Genomic DNA, 21,255 nt, shown 5'->3' with positions numbered 1-21,255 from the left:
TAATCCAAATTACTATTCAATTCTAGGCGACAGTTTGTTACATAATTCCTTTAAAAATAATGTCTTTTCTTAAACTTTCCCCGGGCAGTTGAGTAGTCCAGTGGTGAAAGTGTTTCCTGTTTGCACGGACGACATTTTCCCAAATGGGTACAAAACCTTAAGCAAATACTTTGCATCTATTGCCATGATATGGCACGTTGGAATTTTGGTCACACAAACTCACTCCCACTTAAATTTTCCATGAACTTATAAACCTACTTTTACCTATTGTATTGTAGGTTTCTTCCTATCTCATAATAACTCTTGGGACGTTTTACTTTTTCCTAGTAAGGCCTCATCCCTGGTATGAGGTTTTACTTTTTCCTAGTAAGACCTGGTTTTAGGTTTTACTTTTTGCTTGAAAGACCTGATGATTTGAGCACCAGATGGAATTTGGACTTAGTGTTTTAAACGTCCAATGTTCTAAAATCGAAGACAAGAAATGAAACTTTTTCATTATGGATGACGAGAATCGAACCTGCAACCTCACATGGCATCTTAAGTTTCTGAAACCCACTGTCATGACTTTGTTTTTTATCTATGCTGCACGCATTTTTCTCTTAACATTAAGGTAAATTCGAGATGACTTCAAAAGGTATGCAGCACTCATTCACTCTCTCTCTCTCTCTCAAGGGCAATATTAAGGTAGATGTGTGATGACTTCAAAAAGTATGCAGCACTCACTCACTCACTCACTCACTCAAGGATAACATTAACATAAATGCAAGATGACTTCAAAAAGTCATGCAGCACTAACTCACTCAAGGATAACATTAAGGTAAATGAAAGATGACTTCAAAATGTCATTCAGCACTCACTCACTGTCTCACTCACTCATTCAAGGATAACATTAAGGTAAATGCAAAATGACTTCAAAAAGTCATGCAGCACTCACTCACTCACTCACTCACTCAAGGATAACATTAAGGTAAATGCAAAATGACTTCAAAAAGTCATGCAGCACTCACTCACTCACTCACTCACTCAAGGATAACATTAAGGTAAATGCAAGATGACTTCAAAAAGTCATGCAGCACTCACTCACTCAAGGATAACATTAACATATAAATGCAAGATGACTTCAAAAAGTATGCAGCACTCACTCACTCGCTAACTCAAAGATAACATTAAGGTAAATGCAAGATGACTTCAAAAAGTTATGCAGCACTCACTCACTCACACACTCACTCAAGAATAACATAAAGGTAAATGCAAGATGACTTCAAAAAGTCATGCAGCGCTCCATGGAACAATTCCTTCCTAATAAACTGTGACCCAAATAAAGGCAGAACAGTAAATCAGGCATTAATCTTTTGAATCATCATTTTACACATTTCAGAGCTAAATAGTTGAGATAGGAAAGACATAAATTCCATGTCTGACATAACTATGGCCGTCTTTCTTCGCGAGCCACTGGGGGAAACCTAATCTGACATTCAAATTACTGCAACTAGAAGGCCATGGTATAATTGACATTATGGCCACCACCGAAATGAAATGATTAATCAATGATAGGGACAGCCATATGATTGGCCCATAATGCAACAGAATTACAGCTTATTTATGATAAGCTTGAGAAATGGGAAGTATGGGGGATTTATTACAAGAAATTTTCTCCCAGGGTGCTCGTAACTTTTCGTGGTCTCAGCAGAGATGGTATTAAGTTACGGCTGGCGTTGCTGAAGGTGGCCCGAGTGACCGATAACGGCCAAATCACATGGCGTGACAGACATGGCTGCACTGAAGGTTGTGTGGTGGGTCAATACCTTCCCTCAACACACATCAGCACTGACCACGGATCTAGTCATGATCACGTTCCTTAACATGTTAATCCGAAACGTTGAAATGTTGTGTTTGTGTAATAAAGTGGATGTTGCAAATACTACTCTTTGTCATGTTAACATCCAACTTCTAAATCTTCTCTTGTTAATCCAAGATCATGATGTACATCCACTTATGAGACACCTGGGCCTGTTTCAACAAAGTGATCTCAGCGCTAAGATGAGCAGAACTCCCATAATTTCACACTGACTTTTGTTTTTTGGAACGGGAACCTGGATACAAAAGCACTGAGCTAGTCATCCAAGGTTGGGCATTCAAGAATCCTATGATATTGGGTTTGACCACCATATCCGTGTTGTTGGTGTCACCAATAAGGTAAATGTCTGAGACAAGTTGATGTCAATCTGACGCACTGTGATTTTAACTGATACACTGTTCAAAATGGTGTAAAAAAATAAATGACTCATTACTGTGAACTCCCTCCCTCCCTGACTGACTGGTAGTGTGTGCCAAGTAACATCATTGAAGCATGGTAGTGGGGGGGCCAAGTAACATCATTGAAGCATGGTAGTGTGTGCCAAGTAACATCATTGAAGCATGGTAGTATGGGCCAATTAACATCATTGAAGCATGGTAGTGTGGGCATAGTAACATCATTGAAGCATGATAGTGTGGGCCAAGTAACATCATTGAAGCATGGTAGTATGGGCCAAATAACATCATTGAAGCATGGTAGTGTGGGCATAGTAACATCATTGAAGCATGGTAGTGTGGGCCAAGTAACATCATTGAAGCATGGTAGTATGGGCCAAATAACATCATTGAAGCATGGTAGTGTGAGCCAATAAACATCATTGAAGCATGGTAGTGTGGGCCAAGTAACATCATTGAAGCATGATAGTGTGGGCCAAGTAGCATCATTGAAGCATGATAGTGTGAGCCAATAAACATCATTGAAGCATGGTAGTGTGGGCCAAGTAACATCATTGAAGCATGATAGTGTTGGCAAAGTGACATAATTGAAGCATGATAGTGTGGGCCATGTAACATCATTGAAGCATGGTAGTATGGGCCAAATAGCATCATTGAAGCATGATAGTGTTGGCAAAGTGACATAATTGAAGCATGATAGAGTGGACCAAGTAACATCATTGAAGCATGGTAGTATTGGCCAAGTAACATCATTGAAGCATGGTAGTATGGGCCAAGTAACATCATTGAAGCATGGTAGTGTGGGCCAAATAACATCATTGAAGCATGGTGGTGTGGGCCAAGTAACATCACTGAAGCATGGTAGTGTGGGCCAAATAACATCATTGAAGCATGATAGTGTGGACCAAGTAACATCATTGAAGCATGGTAGTGTGGGCCAAGTAACATCATTGAAGCATGGTAGTGTGGGTCAAATAACATCATTGAAGCATGGTAGTGTGGGCCAAGTAACATCATTGAAGCATGGTCATGTGGGTCAAGTAACATCATTGAAGCATGGTAGTGTGGGCCAAATAACATCATTGAGGCATGGTAGCGTGGCCAAGTAACATAACTGAAGCATGGTCATGTGGGTCAAGTAACATCATTGAAGCATGGTAGTGTGGGCCAAGTAACATCATTGAAGCATGATAGTGTGGGCATAGTAACATCATTGAAGCATGTTAATGTGGGCCAAGTAACATCATTGAAGCATGATAGTGTGGACCAAGTAACATCATTGAAGCATGGTAGTGTGGGCCAAATAACATCATTGAAGCATGGTAGTGTGGGCCAAGTAACATCATTGAAGCATGGTGATGTGGGTCAAGTAACATCATTGAAGCATGGTAGTGTGGGCCAAGTAACATCACTGAAGCATGGTAGTGTGGGCCAAATAACATCATTGAAGCATGGTAGTGTGGACCAAGTAACATCATTGAAGCATGGTAGTGTGGGCCAAGTAACATCACTGAAGCATGGTAGTGTGGGCCAAATAACATCATTGAAGCATGGTAGTGTGGACCAAGTAACATCATTGAAGCTTGATAGTGTGGGCCAAGTAACATCCTTGAAGCATGATAGTGTGGGCCAAGTAACATCATTGAAGCATGGTAATGTGGGCCAAGTAATATCATTGAAGCATGTAGGTGTGGCCAAGTAACTTCATTTAAGTATGGTAGCATTAAGTAGACCAAGCAACATCATTAACACCATTTAAGCATGGTAACATTATGTAGACCAAGTAACATCATTGAAGCATGATAGTGTGGGCCAAGTAACATCATTGAAGCATGGTAATGTGGGCCAAGTAATATCATTGAAGCATGTAGGTGTGGCCAAGTAACTTCATTTAAGTATGGTAGCATTAAGTAGACCAAGCAACATCATTAACACCATTTAAGCATGGTAACATTATGTAGACCAAGTAACATCATTGAAGTATGGTAGTGTGGGCCAAGTAACATCATTGAAGCATCGTAACTTTATGTAGACCAAGTAACATCACTGAAGCATGGTAACATTATGTAGACCAAGTAACATCATTGAAGCATTGTAACTTTATGTAGACCAAGTAACATCACTGAAGCATGGTAACATTATGTAGACCAAGTAACATCACTGAAGCATCGTAACTTTATGTACAACAAGTAACATCATTGAAGCTCAATGACATTATTTTAGGCCAAGTAACATCATGCTTGCCCGAAACACTGTCGGCATTTGAAGCATGACAATATACATGACTATAAACTGATTTGATACCATAACAATGAGTTACTGACATCCTAGCCATGTGATGAAGTGAAGTTGAACTTAAACCAAATATACTTACAGCAAAAGTTTTCCACTGTTCGCCAAATGCCAAATTAATATTTTGATATTTGTCAAGTCAGCAAGTCACTGAAGGGAGTTTTATCCCTCTCAGCAGTTATGGAGGATGACACCAAGAACGTCCTTCAGACACACAATTAGTTGGCTAGCCTCTCAACACACACAGACTGATTGTCAATGTATACATACTATTAGTGTGAAGACTAATTGAAATCATCACAGACTGGTCGAACCATCAGACAAACAAAACAATCAAACAAAAGTTTCCTTAATCAATTACATTTGAGTTTGAGGTCATCAACTAATAGAATAACAGTGATGACACATCATTTGCATAGATAGTATATGTTTCAAGAAAGTTTTTACCTTATCTTTCATTGAATGCATTGATTATGAAACATAAAGGTGATCAGTAATTGAACATGCAAAAATCTTTCATTTTCTTTCGTTTTACAGATTTCCTTAATCAAAACAATAAACACAGGGCAAAAATATACACAATACAAATATTGCCTGGGTTATTTTAAGATTAATTTCCTAAAAAAATTGAAATAAACCTTTCAGCAAACGTACAAACAGGAACAAAAACTAATTTTTAACGCATATTTTCAATCAATCACAGCCCTGTTTTATTTTTATCTTTGTTTACTGGGATTAATTTCCAAGATTGATCATAAAAACACTGAAAGGTTAATCTAATTATTACCCGTAGTGTACCACAACTACTCAGATTAACTCCGATCCAGCGTGATGAACTCATCATTGATTTTCCGATTCTAACCAACTCTCGACGTTAATATCTTCAGACATTGTAATAAAGAGCACATAAAGTTGATGAGAGTTTCAGGGTATGATCCATATTTACATATATTTATGGATTTTGATGCCATTAATTACCACTATCTGTTCAAGCATGTAAGTTCTAATACCATCTTATGACAACTACTTAGTAGTCATTCAAACAGTAAAGGGTTGGAGGGAAACGCTTCAAAAGAATTACTTCATGAACCAAAAATTAGAATGATTCATCAGAATCCAGAATACAGGATTTTGATTCTGTTGAAATAAAATAATTCAGTTCAATATTTTAAAGATGAAAAGGAATCGAAGAAAGAAGATCAACTACCGTACTCACCAAAACGACCTCAATCTCCGACATCAGCTCAATTGTCACGTCCTTCATCATATTTCACAAACTTTTACTATCAAAGAGACTCTTTCCTTACATTAAAATTCCAAAATTGTCAATATGATTCCATCGTATAACTTCTGCAATGAGCTAGGACATGTAATTTCACTTAAAATTAACAACACATATGCAGAAAATCATTTGATTGCATATGCTAGAAAAATTCTAAATGTGCTGGATCAAATGTGTTGGAAAAATTGCTATGCTTCGCAGAGCTCAAAAGCTGAATTCAAGTTCAATTTGTTCTATGGAACCAGATAGGCCTCTTGAAATCAGAAATCCTGAATTTAGAATTTTTTTGTTTCAGTGAGATGTCGATGGTGGATGTGCAAGTATCACTGTTCCAGCCACAACTGACACGACAGATCATACGAGTCACGCTTGCGGAAATTCGGCCGACATGTATAAGGAGTAAAAACTTGAAGAGAAAACCAACAAAATCCTCCTGCCATTCAAAATGACACCTCTTATAGCGCTGAGTAAGATGTGGACTGTCAGCCTAAGTCCCTGTGCCGTGAGATCACGATTGGATTACTGGCAAAACCAAACACTTCCCTGCTTAATTTCTTGCTTCGATTATCAGATCAGTTTGGGCTGTATATGCACAAATATATCTTCCATACGTCTCCAAATTAAGTCACTTTATGTAAAAAGCAGGCTTAAACTGAAAATGCCTCCGTCTGTACGCTTTGATGCTATTCCTGAAACTGCCAGATTAAAATCACAAACTGTTTTTGCATGAACATTTTGACATCAAGCAGTGCTGTCAAACCACATATAATTCTCCAGGACAGAAGTCACATGTGATTCCCCATAAAGATATGTTCCATGAAGTGTGGGTGTCAGGGATGCAGCTTCAACTCCAGCCAGCCTCGTCCTGCCCTTAGACCTCGAGGTCCTGAGGTCATCTGTTCTTCATGGGTGGAACGATAACAAGATCCCAAAAGAAGTTGGGAAAAAAAATCGTGAATGATTAGTCTTGGAGGAATCCACGATCGAAGCTACAACTGGCTTTGGATGTTTTCATGGTCTTCTCCTCTAAATCTCCCAGCGGAGGAATCACTTGACGCAGGCAACACCTGACATGACAGGCTGTGATTTCAACCACGCTATTTCCATCACTGTCGTCTACAACAACATCCACTCTGACTCACTCAGCAAACCAGGTGATATGTGCATTCAGGTAAAGATTGGTTGTGATCCTAAAACTTCCTACACACTTTAGATCAGATTTAAATCTAATCCCATCTGGTTAATATCAAATCTGCTAAATGTCTCTGGTGTTATTTTTCACTTAGAAAGTCATAACACCCACCAAGGTTATCACAAGATCAGCTAAATAAAATTTCTGATTTCAACTTAATTTCTCTTTAATTTTAGTTCACAATCAATAAATTGTTTTATGTTTTATAATTCATAAGAAAGTCACAATTGTTTCAGAATAGTAACCATCTGTTACAATGTAGTTAATAATGACCAGACAATCATGGAAGCACAGTTCTTTGATAAATCCCAAAACCAATTCCGTATTAGATTGTTGCATCAGTTATTACAACAAAGTGATCAATCCACCAAGCTAACTCTCCTGCCCCGGCTCAGTATGGCAATCTCAATAAACACTGCCTCTTGGCACTGCCGCCTAGGTCTGCCACCCCCAGCACCAACAGCAGGAAGCATCAATATGCTACCTCTGTTATTCACCAGCCAGGATGATATACCTCATATTGCCAAGTCAGCCCTTGTCTTGTTGCAACGGACCTCCCCTACTCAGGTTGAGGCTGTGACCTTTGCTGACCTAGGGTCAGTAATGTTGCCCTGTCTGCGGCTCCAAACCGTGACAAATGCCAGATGCTCCTCTTTCTCTGCAGCCTCAACAATTTGTCACCTCAATTTGGAAATTTCCGTAATTCCCATACAAACCCACTTTCCTACACTCTTGTATCTATGTGTGAAAAACTATGACCCCTCTGACAGAAATACTCCCTCACACTGAAATACTCCCCCGATAAATAACAGACATCTTGCCTAAGTATTATAAATTCCTCAACAGCACTTTACTCTGAATAATAAACTCTGGTAGAAATGAGAGCATTACAGAGGTTAATCAAGGGATTGATTCAATTTGTCGGACATAAAATGATTACAATGTGTATCAACTACAAATTGCTCCATGGAGCTAGCAAGCCTATCACAAGGTTCACTACCCCTATGAATAAACCATACCTCACACCAGGCAGATTGAATCAGACTATTACTCCTACCCTTCTTCAGACAAGACACATTAGACACAATAAACACATATGGAGAATACTTATAAGCTCACTGAACATCTACGGTCTGGCGGCATCAATCATTTACAGAGGTAGGCAAGTTTCCTCAGAATAATATACCACTTTCTTTATCAAAACTACAGAACTGACTTATCCGGATTCCGTCAATACCAGGTGTCAAGTTTACTGTCCTGAATTTACTACATTCATCTATCAAGTAAAACTATACGTTCAGCATTTGTTCACAATGGATTCCATTTAAACCTGTGTGACAAAGAACCAATTTATCATGTCATTGATTTACTTTGTGTTAATGACGAGGACACTTTCTCAAGGTCAAAGCTTATATTTATCACAAAACAAGTTTTAAGAAATGGATTACATTCATGAAAGGTTACTTTTATGAAAGCTTCTTCAACTAATTGAAACCAAAGACCATATTGTCTTTGATTGCGTGTTCATATCATGTTATCAAGGAATGCAATTCCTGCTAAAGTCTCTATAATCTGGACAAATGTCTAAACTGGCCTATACTTGTGTCCGACACAAGACCATTACGATTCCACTGCGTTAACCATTCTGTTAAATGGCACCATATGGCGCCATACAGCAGGAAACTAGGGTCTGTTTGGTCCCTAGGGTGTGCAAACTTGTCTGACAAAAATTGAGACATTGGAGGTTGTTTCTGTTCAAGCTTGACAGACATATCACAGCTTTAGATGTTTAGCTTTAGGGAAATAGGATGCAAACAGTAATTGATGGCCCTCCATGTAAAATTATTGATTAATAATCTGCTCAGATGTTTCTTTTTCACTGCGAACTCAGCGACATAAATCAGGGCTTTATAATTGATAAGGTTTAATCTTGACAAAAATGATTTTTGTGTAATGCTCTCAGTCACACAGGTACTTCTTTGAGGCAGTGTCTTGGGAGTTGGCTTTCCGCCACAAGACAATTTCTAGCATTAATGTAGCACACAGTGCAGGACTTAAAAGGGATAGCTCTCCATCAACTAAAATATTCTGGGAGTGGAAAATCTAAAGCGACGATTTCACACTCTTTTTACAGTTTAGGTGTTAGCAGGGCCATTACTGAACCATTCTTGTAAAATCAATCGGAATCAACCTGTCTACAGAAAATTGAACTCAGCCTCAACATAATAGAGGAACTGCACTGTTAGTTTTGTCACAACCTGGACAATCTGCTTGCTGGTAGAAGAGCAAGACAAATCATTGCAGAGAAATAAATTACTCTAAACTTAACTGCTACTTCACTGAATTACAATTCTCATATCAGATTGCTATGGGCATTGTAACAATAATCTTCCATATCGGTTTACATGAATTCCTTCTATTAGGCAGAATAACTGATCAGATAAAAGCTTGTACCATGAACACAGAAAACTGTAATTCACATCTCGGTAAATGACATGATACAACAATAATTCAACAGACAAAAATAAGTATGATGTGTAAAAAACAAGGATATTCATTAAATCAAACTGTGTACTTTTCAATAATGATATTCCCCGGACTGGTAGCCCAACATTATTGATAAATGTCTGTCATTTGAATGCTTGATTACATGGAAATAGTGTCATACTTCCTGATTGAAATTTCAATCAATCCTGAGCTGAATGTTCAGTCAATAGCAAAACATGCATAACTAAATGAAGGTATCCATTATCACAAACTCAGAAATATTTCTAGTTTGATATGTAATTTCAAGTCTCTAACAATAAGCAGTTGTAATGAACATATCATTGTCTCCCTATCTCCATCTGACTCCAGTAATAAGGAGTTGTACTGACTATATCATCTGATCTCCATCAGACTCTCAAGCAATAGTGAGTTGTTCTGAACTTATCTTCATCTAACTCTCAAGCAATAGTGAGTTGTTCTGAACATATTATCTCCATCTGACTATCAAGCAATGGTGAGTTTTCTGAACATATTATCTCAATCTGATTCTCTAGCAATAGTGAGTTGTACTGAATATATCATCTCCTTATCTCCATCTGACTCAAGCAATAGAGAGTTGTTCTGAACATATTATCTCCTTATCTCCATCTGACTCTCTAGGAATAGTGAGTTGTTCTGAACATATTATCTCCATCTGACTCTCTAGGAATAGTGAGTTGAACTGAACATGTCATCTTATCTCAATCTGATTCTCTGGCAATAGTGAGTTGTACTGAATATATCATCTCATCTCCATCTGAATCTCAAGCAGTAGTGAACTGTACTGAACATATTATCTCCATCTGACCCTCTAGCAATAGTGAGTTGTCCTGAACATATTATCTCAATCTGGCTCTCAAGCAATAGTGAGTTGTCCTGAACATATTATCTCCATCTGACTCAAGCGATAGTGAGTTGTACTGAACATATCATCTCCATTTGACTCAAGCGATAGTGAGTTGTACTGAACATATCATCTCCATCTCACTCAAGCAATAGTGAGTTGTCCTGAACATATTATCTCCTTATCTCCATCTGACTCTCAAGCAATAGTGAGTTGTTCTGAACATATCATCTCCTTATCTCCATGTGACTCTCGAGCAATAGTGAGTTTTCTGAACATATTATCTCCATGTGACTCTCTAGTAATAGTGAGTTTTCTGAACATATTATCTCCATCTGACTCTCCAGCAATAGCGAGTTTTCAGAACATATTATCTCCATGTGACTCTCGAGTAATAGTGAGTTTTCTGAACATATTATCTCCATCTGACTCTCCAGCAATAGCGAGTTTTCAGAACATATTATCTCCATCTGACTCTCCAGCAATAGTGAGTTGTTCTGAACATATCATCTCCATCTGACTCTCTAGTAATAGTGAGTTTTCTGAACATATTATCTCAATCTGAATCTCCAGCAATAGTGAGTTGTACTGAATATATCACGCCCTTATCTCCATTTGCCTCCCTAGCAATAGTGAGTTGTACTGAACATATTATCTCCATCTGACCCTCTAGCAATAGTGAGTTGTACTGAACATATCATCTCCATCTGACTCAAGCGATAGTGAGTTGTACTGAACATATCATCTCCATCTCACTCAAGCAATAGTGAGTTGTTCTGAACATATCATCTCCTTATCTCCATGTGACTCTCGAGCAATAGTGAGTTTTCTGAACATATTATCTCCATGTGACTCTCTAGTAATAGTGAGTTTTCTGAACATATTATCTCCATCTGACTCTCCAGCAATAGCGAGTTTTCAGAACATATTATCTCCATGTGACTCTCTAGTAATAGTGAGTTTTCTGAACATATTATCTCCATCTGACTCTCCAGCAATAGCGAGTTTTCAGAACATATTATCTCCATGTGACTCTCTAGTAATAGTGAGTTTTCTGAACATATTATCTCCATCTGACTCTCCAGCAATAGTGAGTTGTTCTGAACATATCATCTCCATCTGACTCTCTAGTAATAGTGAGTTTTCTGAACATATTATCTCAATCTGAATCTCTAGCAATAGTGAGTTGTACTGAATATATCACGCCCTTATCTCCATTTGCCTCCCTAGCAATAGTGAGTTGTACTGAACATATTATCTCCATCTGACCCTCTAGCAATAGTGAGTTGTACTGAACATATCATCTCCATCTGACTCAAGCGATAGTGAGTTGTACTGAACATATCATCTCCATCTCACTCAAGCAATAGTGAGTTGTCCTGAACATATTATCTCCTTATCTCCATCTGACTCTCAAGCAATAGTGAGTTGTTCTGAACATATCATCTCCTTATCTCCATGTGACTCTCGAGCAATAGTGAGTTTTCTGAACATATTATCTCCATCTGACTCTCCAGCAATAGTGAGTTGTTCTGAACATATTATCTCCATCTGTCTCTCCAACAATAGTGAGTTGTACTGATTATATCATCTCCTTATCTCCATGTGACTCTCTAGTAATAGTGAGTTTTCTGAACATATCATCTCCATCTGACTCTCGAGCAATAGTGAGTTTTCTGAACATATCATCTCCTTATCTCCATCTGACTCTCCAGCAATAGCGAGTTTTCAGAACATATTATCTCCATGTGACTCTCTAGTAATAGTGAGTTTTCTGAACATATTATCTCCATCTGACTCTCCAGCAATAGCGAGTTTTCAGAACATATTATCTCCATGTGACTCTCCAGCAATAGTGAGTTGTTCTGAACATATCATCTCCATCTGACTCTCTAGTAATAGTGAGTTTTCTGAACATATTATCTCAATCTGACTCTCCAGCAATAGTGAGTTGTACTGAATATATCACGCCCTTATCTCCATTTGACTCTCTAGCAATAGTGAGTTGTACTGAACATATTATCTGCATAAAACTCTCTAGCAATAGTGAGTTGTACTGAATTTATCATCAACATATAGCTTGTCACCAATCAAATGTAGTTCCAAGGGAAATAGACTTACATTAACACAGCCATGTAACAGCATTATTCCCTGACTCAAGTCTTTTTTCTTTAAAGAAAAAAAAACAGGACCCCAGAAAAAATCAATGTGAGGCTTCAAAAGGCAATTAAGACTAGGAATCCCGACAATAAACAGTCCCATCCTTTTAATTTGCAATAAAAGCTGACAAATAAATATTTTGCCTAGCTGTGGTTAACTACAAAATCATTATTGAACAATAACCCTTACGCAAGAAGCTCTGGTTCACCATCCCTGTGTAATATGAAACAACTCCCTATATTTAGACTGATCAACTATTTTTTTAATGAAAACCAAAGTAAAAGCCCGTAATTTTCCATATTTCTCAAATTAACACTCTTCCACAGATCAAGCCAACGAATAAACACCTACCTCGATGTCAGGGTCCATGATTAGCTAATGAAAGACTTGAGAGTAAGACAATTAGTTCAACACTAATTTAATCAATAATATTCTTTATGCCATCCCACCCCCTGGGGATAACATGACTCTGGTCACGCGTCGCTGACTGAGAATGTACATCACAGCTAACTGGCGCCAAGATTGCCTGGCTGACTGATGGAACAATCAAAGGCATTGTCTGTCTGACGTGGAATAAACAACCATTTAGATTTATGTTCAATGTGTTCTTTAATGCATGTGGCTAGTTTTGTTGATATGGTTTGCTAATGCTAACCAAACCTGTCCATTTTAATTCCAAAGTCAAAAGGTACAAAATACCGGTAGCTAATGGAAATTTTGTAAGTAATTGTTTCCGTAAGAGATAGGTGTGATTATGACAATTTACATGTTTCTCTATAGTTTGTCACAGGTGTTCATATCCATAAATCCCCTGTCTTACAATAGAAGTTGCACATGTGCAGGCATTCAAATGCACGTGCCTAGGTGTTCCAAAAATAAAATTCAAAGTATATTTTTCACTGCCAGTACGTAATAGTTGCCCTTTAGGTTTTAGGTTAAAATTAGATCAACACTTGAGCATTGTACACAAGGGACGCTGCATTGCTTCAACAAACAATTTTGGAGGTATTTGAGTGTTAATCTAATTTGAACATCTCGGTCTGGTCAGAAGCTATAACATACAACTACATTCACGCCTTTTTACAACAGCCGACACCCAGAATGGGTTGGAAACCATCTTCCCGATGCAAGAGAGTTAACTGACTTTTAAAGTTCAGTTTCCACCCTTGCCAAACTAGGCTGGAATTCCTGAGCTCTATCGTAACACCACCAGTGGCTATTACAAGTTATGTCCCTTCTAAGCCTCTCCTATGGACCAATCAGATTCCACCTCTCATATCACTTGCATTTGCTTCAAACAAAATGGCAGCGCCCAGTCAACACAATCTGATCGATAATCAGTATCTATATTGTGATCAAATGGGTCTTACATCGCGAAGTGCATCAAATCATATGAGCACCTTGATTGAAAACATGAAAAGATTTTGAAAATATCGAGTTGGTGGTGCACATCCTTTGCAAATCCTGCAATCGACCGAAATTTGCACGACAGTTTACGAACCGTATTTCAATTTCGTTGCGCGATTTTGATTGGACTATGTATAGACTCGTTAGTCCAGCCAAAATGTAACTCCATAATTACAGTCTTGTTTGGCAATGGTTGAAAATGAACTTTTATAGTCAGCTAACTCTCTTGCCTCGGGAAGGAAACATGAGGTTGGGAACATGAGGAACCAAACCCGATCTTTCGGCATGACAAGCTAACTTGACAAGCAAACTAGTGAGCCACTCAAACATTACCTTCAAGCATGAAACTTGTAAATATGAATACTCTTTTGAGTACTTAACAAAACTACTTGAGAGTTTAGAAAAGCTTTCAAAACAATTACTCACGTAATAGAAAAAGGAATGAACTTTTTGTAATATATTTGACTTAAACAATAAAATACAAGCCACAAGGGATGTGACAGTGCATGTATCATCCATGGAGATTTGCCTAGACAAAGACCTCGTGTTATTTATTCCCCCAATAGTTTGACTGCCACAGTGGTCCAGTGGATAGAGTGTCTGCCCTGAGAGTGGAAAGCTGGGAGTTTGATACCGGTCACATCATCCCAAAAGATGTTAAAAGATGGCAGTTGTTGTTATGATGCCTCACACTTGGTATTAAGGTAATTAAGTGAGAGAGTGAGTATGGCTTTACGCCGCTTTTAGCAATATTCCAGCAATATCACGGCTGGAACGCTTTTATCAAAAGGCTACTCCACTGCCCCTTAAGGTAATTAAACAAGGGTTGGTCAGCTTGGAGTCAGAATACTGTGTGAGAGTGGCTATTCGTGTTAAAATTGTGCTGAATTACTTTGATCAAGTCTGACTTCATAAGAAGATGTAATCTTAGTAAAAACAAAACAAACGTTGATACCCACTGAACATTAACAGTTATCATAAAACCCTCCATATCAGTTCCTTCATTAATAATACACTAAGTTAATAATATTGTTCTCTAATCTGACAACAAATCCAGAAAAGAACAAGCGAATAGTTGACAAAGTCATCTATATCCCCCGCCCATTTTAACACATTATGGTCCCAAATCAGGTAACTGACCCAACATTTCTCTTAGCCCATGTCAAAATAGCTGCAATGGAAATTCGAAAATACACATTTCTAAAACTCCTTAATATCAAATGGCACTAGTTCAGTATGCACTTTATATACAGACATGCAATGTTTGGCAAGGAAATATTTAACAGTTTATTTGTTATACTACTTAAGTAAACCAATCCTATATTTAAACTTAAATCCAACTTGTTGTCATGGAAACATAAACAATAAAAAAATTATAAAAGTGCTATATATCAAAAGGCACCAGTTTGGTATGTGCCTGGTAGACATGCAAAGTTTTGTAAGAAAGTATTTAACGGTTTTTGAGTTACACTCTGGAAACGAACACCACCCCTAAGTCCAACTTATTGCCATGGAAACGTAAAAAATTAAAATTTATAAAATTCCTAAATAGCAAGAGCCACCAGTCCAGTATGTGTCTGGTAAACATGCACAGTTTTTGTTGGAAAGTATTGAATGGGTTTTGAGTTATGCTCCGGAAACAAACTCTACCCTTTTAGAACCTAAGTCCAACTTCTTGCAATGGAAACGTAAAAAAATAAAAATTTATAAAATTCCTAAATAGCAAAAGGCACCAGTTCAGCATGAGTCTGATAGACATGCAAAGTTTTGTAAGAAAGTATTTAATGGTTTTTGAGTTACGCTCCGGAAACGAACACCACCCTTATAGAACCTAAGTCCAACTTGTTGCCATGGAAACGTAAAAAATAAAAATTTATAAAACTCCTAAATAGCAAAAGGCACCAGTTCAGCATGAGTCTGATAGACATGCAAAGTCTCGTAGAGAAATATTTAACGGTTTCTGAGTTATGCTCCGGAAACGATTTCAGGACGCACACACGCACACACACACACACACACGCACACACAAACACACACAAACACAAGCACAAGCACACGCACACACACACACACACACACACACACACGGAACCCATTTCTATATCCCCCGCCAACTTCGTTGGGGCGGGGGATAAAAATAGAGACATTAATCCATTAATGTTCACATGAATATGAACATATCTGTAATAAATCCTATCATATTGCACACATTTTTAAATCAACAAGTGGTGAACCAACCAACAGCTTGTCTTCATGTTACAAAATTAAACCAACTCGACTGGTGTTTTCTAACACCACATTGAAACAGGGCAGGACTTCCTGCAACATGGCCGCATCATGTTCAGCTGCAATCATGCCTGAACGTTCCATTACCTTGTCCCGGTGTACGGCAATACCAGGAAGTCTATGATATAGTCATTCTCTCAAAGAGAGTGGCAGAAGTTCTGCATTATGAGAACACAAGGCCTCAGATCTGACGCAATTACTACCACAGTGACAATGAATGGATGTTGTTTTTTTATGTGCAGTTGCAGCCATGCATCAGGGAATGCATTACATGTTTTTCATGCATTAATGTATTTTGTTGCCATCGCTCATACAAGATCTTAATGCCGTCAGTTCAAGTGGGAACTGATGGCAAGTATTTCATGCAAAACCAATTTTTCGATAATAAAGATGTTCTATAACGTAAACATATGGATTAACACTTGTTTGACAAGAGCAATTGATCTGACTAAATTTTCAACAAGAATGGTTACTTTTTCAATATTTATTTTCATTAATACCAGTGAGTGTTGTTTCATGCTGGAGTCTATATTCTAGCTATATCACAGCAGCCTGAAAATATAGTTCTAATCTGAACTAGGCAAACCAGTGCTTGACAGTATGAGCATGAGGAGACACAATCACCCAGGTCACATTGTGTGACCACTGGATCTCATCTTCCCGAGGCAAGAGAGTTGACTGACTATAAAAGTCCAGTTTCAATCCTTCCCGAACTAGGTTGGTATTTTATGGAGTTAGATTTTGGCTGGACTAACGAGTCTATGCATAGTCCAATCAAAATCGCGCAATGAAATCGATTTTCGGTTCATAAACTGCAGAGTTCGGTCGATTGCAGGATTTGCAAAGCATGTGCATTGCAAACTCGTTGTCAACAGATATTTTCCAAATCTTTGCATGTTTTCAATCAAGGTGCTTTCGTGATTTGATGCACTTCGCGATGTAAGATCTGTTATATCACAATACACATACTGATTGTCGATCAGATTGTCTTGCCTGGGTGTTGCCATTCTGTTTGAAGCAAATGCAAGTGATACGAGAGGTAGAATCCGATTGGTCCATAGGAGAGTCATAGAAGGGACATAACTCGTAACAGCCACTGGTGGCGCTATGATCGAGCCCAGGAATTCCAGCCTTGTTCTGCAAGGGTGGAAACTGGACTTTTTAAAGTCAATTAACTCTTTTGCCTCAGGAAGATGGTTGGATCCCCACTGATAAACTTTTGCAACAAATACATATACTGGAACCTATTATGCCCTGGAAATCATACAGGGATTAATATTTCAAAATAGCTAAGAAATCTACAATTTCTTGAACTTTCAAAGAATATGAATGTATTTTTGTCTTCTAAGCAGTACTGTTATGTCCTGTGACCTGAAAGTGTATATCATATCTATAGTTTAACCTCATAATGACTTTTTGTTATCTTGAAAGTTTTGCAGTTTTGGATGGATAAGTTTACAGGTTTTTGTGCCTACTTTAGGTCGGCATATACAGTGTATGAATAAATTATGAAATTTGCGCTCTTAAAGCCAAGGATGACACAAAGAAAGTCTGAAGTGATGACATAAGGAAAACTAAAAGGATAAAATGAAGACGACTAAACGGATGACATCAAGAAGACTAAACGGATGACATAAAGAAGACTAAACAGATGACATCAAGAAGACTAAACAGATGACATAAAGAAGACTAAATGGATGACATAAAAAAGACTAAACGGATGACATCAAGAAGACTAAACGGTTGACATAGAGAAGACTAAAGGGATGACATCAAGAAGACTAAACAGATGACATAAAGAAGACTAAACGAATGACATCAAGAAGACTAAACGGATGACACAAAGAACAATAAAAGGATGACATTATGAAATGGTAAAAGGATGACACAAAGAAAACTAAAAGGATGACATATAGAAAAATAAAAAGATGCATAATGAAAGACGAAAAGGATTAAATCCTGTCTTAGATTAACAGTAAGCACATTCACTTGAATATACCTCTGAAATATATATAGAACAAACTTACATACCGCCATGTTAATCCTGGATGCAAGTAGAATGATGTAGCCCCATATCAACACAGGAACTTAATTGTAGCACAGCATTACGACAGCAAACGAGGGTTGCCAATCAATGACCTTTAACTTCTTGTCCACAGAAAAACATATCTTGATCGGGCCATTATGTAACAGTCACTACATGACGATTTATTGCAATTTCTTTTTGATCTACAGACGAGGGATCTGATCAATGGATGGGCCCGCAGATGCCTAATTTCAAACTAATTATTTTCTGTTGAATGGGGAGAAATTTTGGAACTCTTATCCCTTTTGTCAGTCAGTGATGGAGAGAACAGCGCTCATGCACGTGGCAATTGTAGAAACTATACACAAAGGTTATTAATCACCATGTAATTGCTGGGCGAAAATCCATTTAGCAGTCTAGACCTATTAACAGGTACATGACTATATAGGAGAAAAATAATATGTTTCAGGAACTAGCTATTAGTCAAAATAGTCATTTTCTATCTCAAGACAATAAAAATGTTTAATAATTTCCATAATTCAACCTTGCAGACATTGCCAGAAAAATGGAATTTATTGATATACTTGGAAAACTTTACTTAAATATCTTTACTATAAAACTAAAATGGAATCTGAGTAATTAATAACATCTTTTAAACAAAAATATAATTATTATCATTATCGGTAGTTATTCTTCTTTGTAATTGTACAAATTCTTTGTAAATGTCCATGACAGTTGACTTACTAAAAGACCGATATGCAAGCTGACAAGTCAAAAGTGGGAATGTGTATAGAAAATATCAATTCATTGGAGTATCCGTTCCACAGTAAATGTAGTGTAATGTCTTACACAATACCTCGACAATTCCAGCTAAAAGCAATCTAGCATCAATAATTAACAGTACAACATAAACACACCTGCCATTTTACCTGCCAGGTAGGAATACCTGTAATTATCTCACCTGTGCCAATAGCTGAGTACCAAGGGTATCGCCACATATCGTCAGCTCTGTGTTGAAGACAAACAGTGATGAGGACATGGTTGATGCCCTGCCACTAGGGGGCATCACGCTGTCCGAATCCCCGTACATCGTCAAACTCCCAACTTCACTTCAGCTGTATCATTAACGCAACAAGACAATATTCCGATGCAACAGACAGGTTCCTCAGCTTTGAAAAGCTGGTACAATTTTTCAGTTGAGTGAATCGTTCTATAGTGTGATCAATATCATTGAAGCGACTCAGCAAATCTCCGATTGTCGTCAGCGTGCGTGCAACTCGCCTTTACCCAGAGGGAGAGAGAGGGCAGTGCAGTCCCTCTCTCATTCCTTTCTGTCTCTCTGTGCATATTTTTATCCATTACCGACAGCTTACCTCTCAGACTTTCCAAACATGTCCTGATGGACTCCATACAGGGGAGTTAGTCAGTGCAGTGTAATTAAGAGTACCAACAGCTCTATTAGCCTCATCACCGATGCTGCTACTTGCAGCAATACATCAAACACAAACATGACAGTCACTCCCTCCCCGGTCCTCTTTGGTCCATAACAGCCACAGCGCCAGGGGTGGATCATTATTCTCCTAGTAACACCTCATCTAGGTTTATAATGGTGCTGGAATCACGGACCCCGAGAATCTATCACACAAACTTACTCAAGCATCACATATTAGTCAGTGTGGTGTACAGCAATTATTGCACTGGCTTCAAATACCCTGGTTTTAGAAACTTGTTGAGTAAATTATGATGACCTGTTTGCTGAGGGTTGAATGCCAGCTATAACTTAAAGTGCTGTTCTAGAATGTGTGTTTGAAGCAGGAATTCATCTGAAACTTGGAAAGAGTATCAATGTAACCTCACAATATTGGAGAATTTCCATTTACTTTTGGTGTGTTTCGCAAGTCAAAACCTGTAACCAGGGACATGGCTGGCCCAGTTATCTAACACATCACAATTCGCTGTGCAGAGTTACATCCCTTTCACAAGCCCAAAACCTATGATTATGGGTTTGAATCCCAGATCTGTCATGATTTCTAGTTTGTCAGCACCATCGCCATGCAAGATCATTTCACCAAAAGAGAAAATTCCTGAAACCTGCATCTCTTCGGGCTTTTCTCCTACATTAAACTGGCCTGCTGTTCAAAGTGGTATTAAACTAAACACACTCCAAAACAGATACCATGAGGAAAGGAATCGGACATCAGTGTTCGACAAACTATGTCACAGCTCATTTATGTTAATGTTCTCATGTCGTCATATAAATTGGTACTATCAGCATTTCTGTTCTCTAGTATATACTGTAAAAAACATATAACTAAGTCATTTCCTGGCTTGTTTTCAACCAAAGTAACAATTAGATGAGAAATGTTTGGCTAAGAAATGCGAATAATTTTCCAAAGTACATGTTGATTCTGGTATTTTAAGTGACTCCCTCTTTTCCAAACATCTTCATCTCATCTCATCTCAGTTAGTACCGGGTATTCATTTTCAGTATTATCATATGACAGCCAAACTCTGTTAATCTAGATTGTACCTTGAAATAACCCGGATTAGCATATTACAGGATAAAGGAATCACTATGGACATATTCCCAGGGGAATGTATATAGGCATTCTCACTGAACATCATTTCTGGATTAACAAAGGCAAGACTATCAATGTTTCACTGTATATTTCCACCCTAATTTCCAAGTTTCTGATCACCTACTATCCTCTGTGTGTCCAGGGTCAACCTACACTGACACCTGGATCCATTCCATTGGTTCTCGCGATCACAAATTATGTGCCCTTGATTTTCATTAATGTTTTACTGACCAATCAAAAGTTGGGATAAGGAAAGGGGAATGGGAGGTAGATATGAAGATATCCTTTCCATCTAAATGATTTTTTCGGGCCTTCTTTTGTGTGTCAGTCAGTGTTATTATGTTAAATTTCATAATCAATGAGTGAGTGAGTGAGTATGGTTTTATGCCGCTTTTAGCAATATTCCAG

At 38.0% G+C, this 21,255-nt stretch overlaps 1 protein-coding gene across 1 annotated transcript in view; it reads right to left on the bottom strand.

Moving 5' to 3' along the window:
* LOC139467993 (rhomboid-related protein 2-like) overlaps positions 1-19,358 on the bottom strand; it is a 93,665-nt gene extending 74,307 nt beyond the window's left edge. Inside the window, exon 1 of the mRNA XM_071249624.1 lies at positions 19,230-19,358. Within this exon, the coding sequence (XP_071105725.1) occupies positions 19,230-19,358 (129 nt within the window). The remainder of the gene's footprint in view (positions 1-19,229) is intronic.
* Positions 19,359-21,255: the final 1,897 nt, after the last annotated feature.

This window comes from Haliotis cracherodii, unplaced genomic scaffold, assembly GCF_022045235.1.
Source record: "Haliotis cracherodii isolate W230 unplaced genomic scaffold, xgHalCrac1.p SCAF_2, whole genome shotgun sequence".
Taxonomy (NCBI): Eukaryota; Metazoa; Mollusca; class Gastropoda; order Lepetellida; family Haliotidae; genus Haliotis; species Haliotis cracherodii.
The sequence above is the reverse complement of the archived record's forward strand: the minus strand, read 5'-3'. Positions and strand labels throughout refer to the sequence as shown.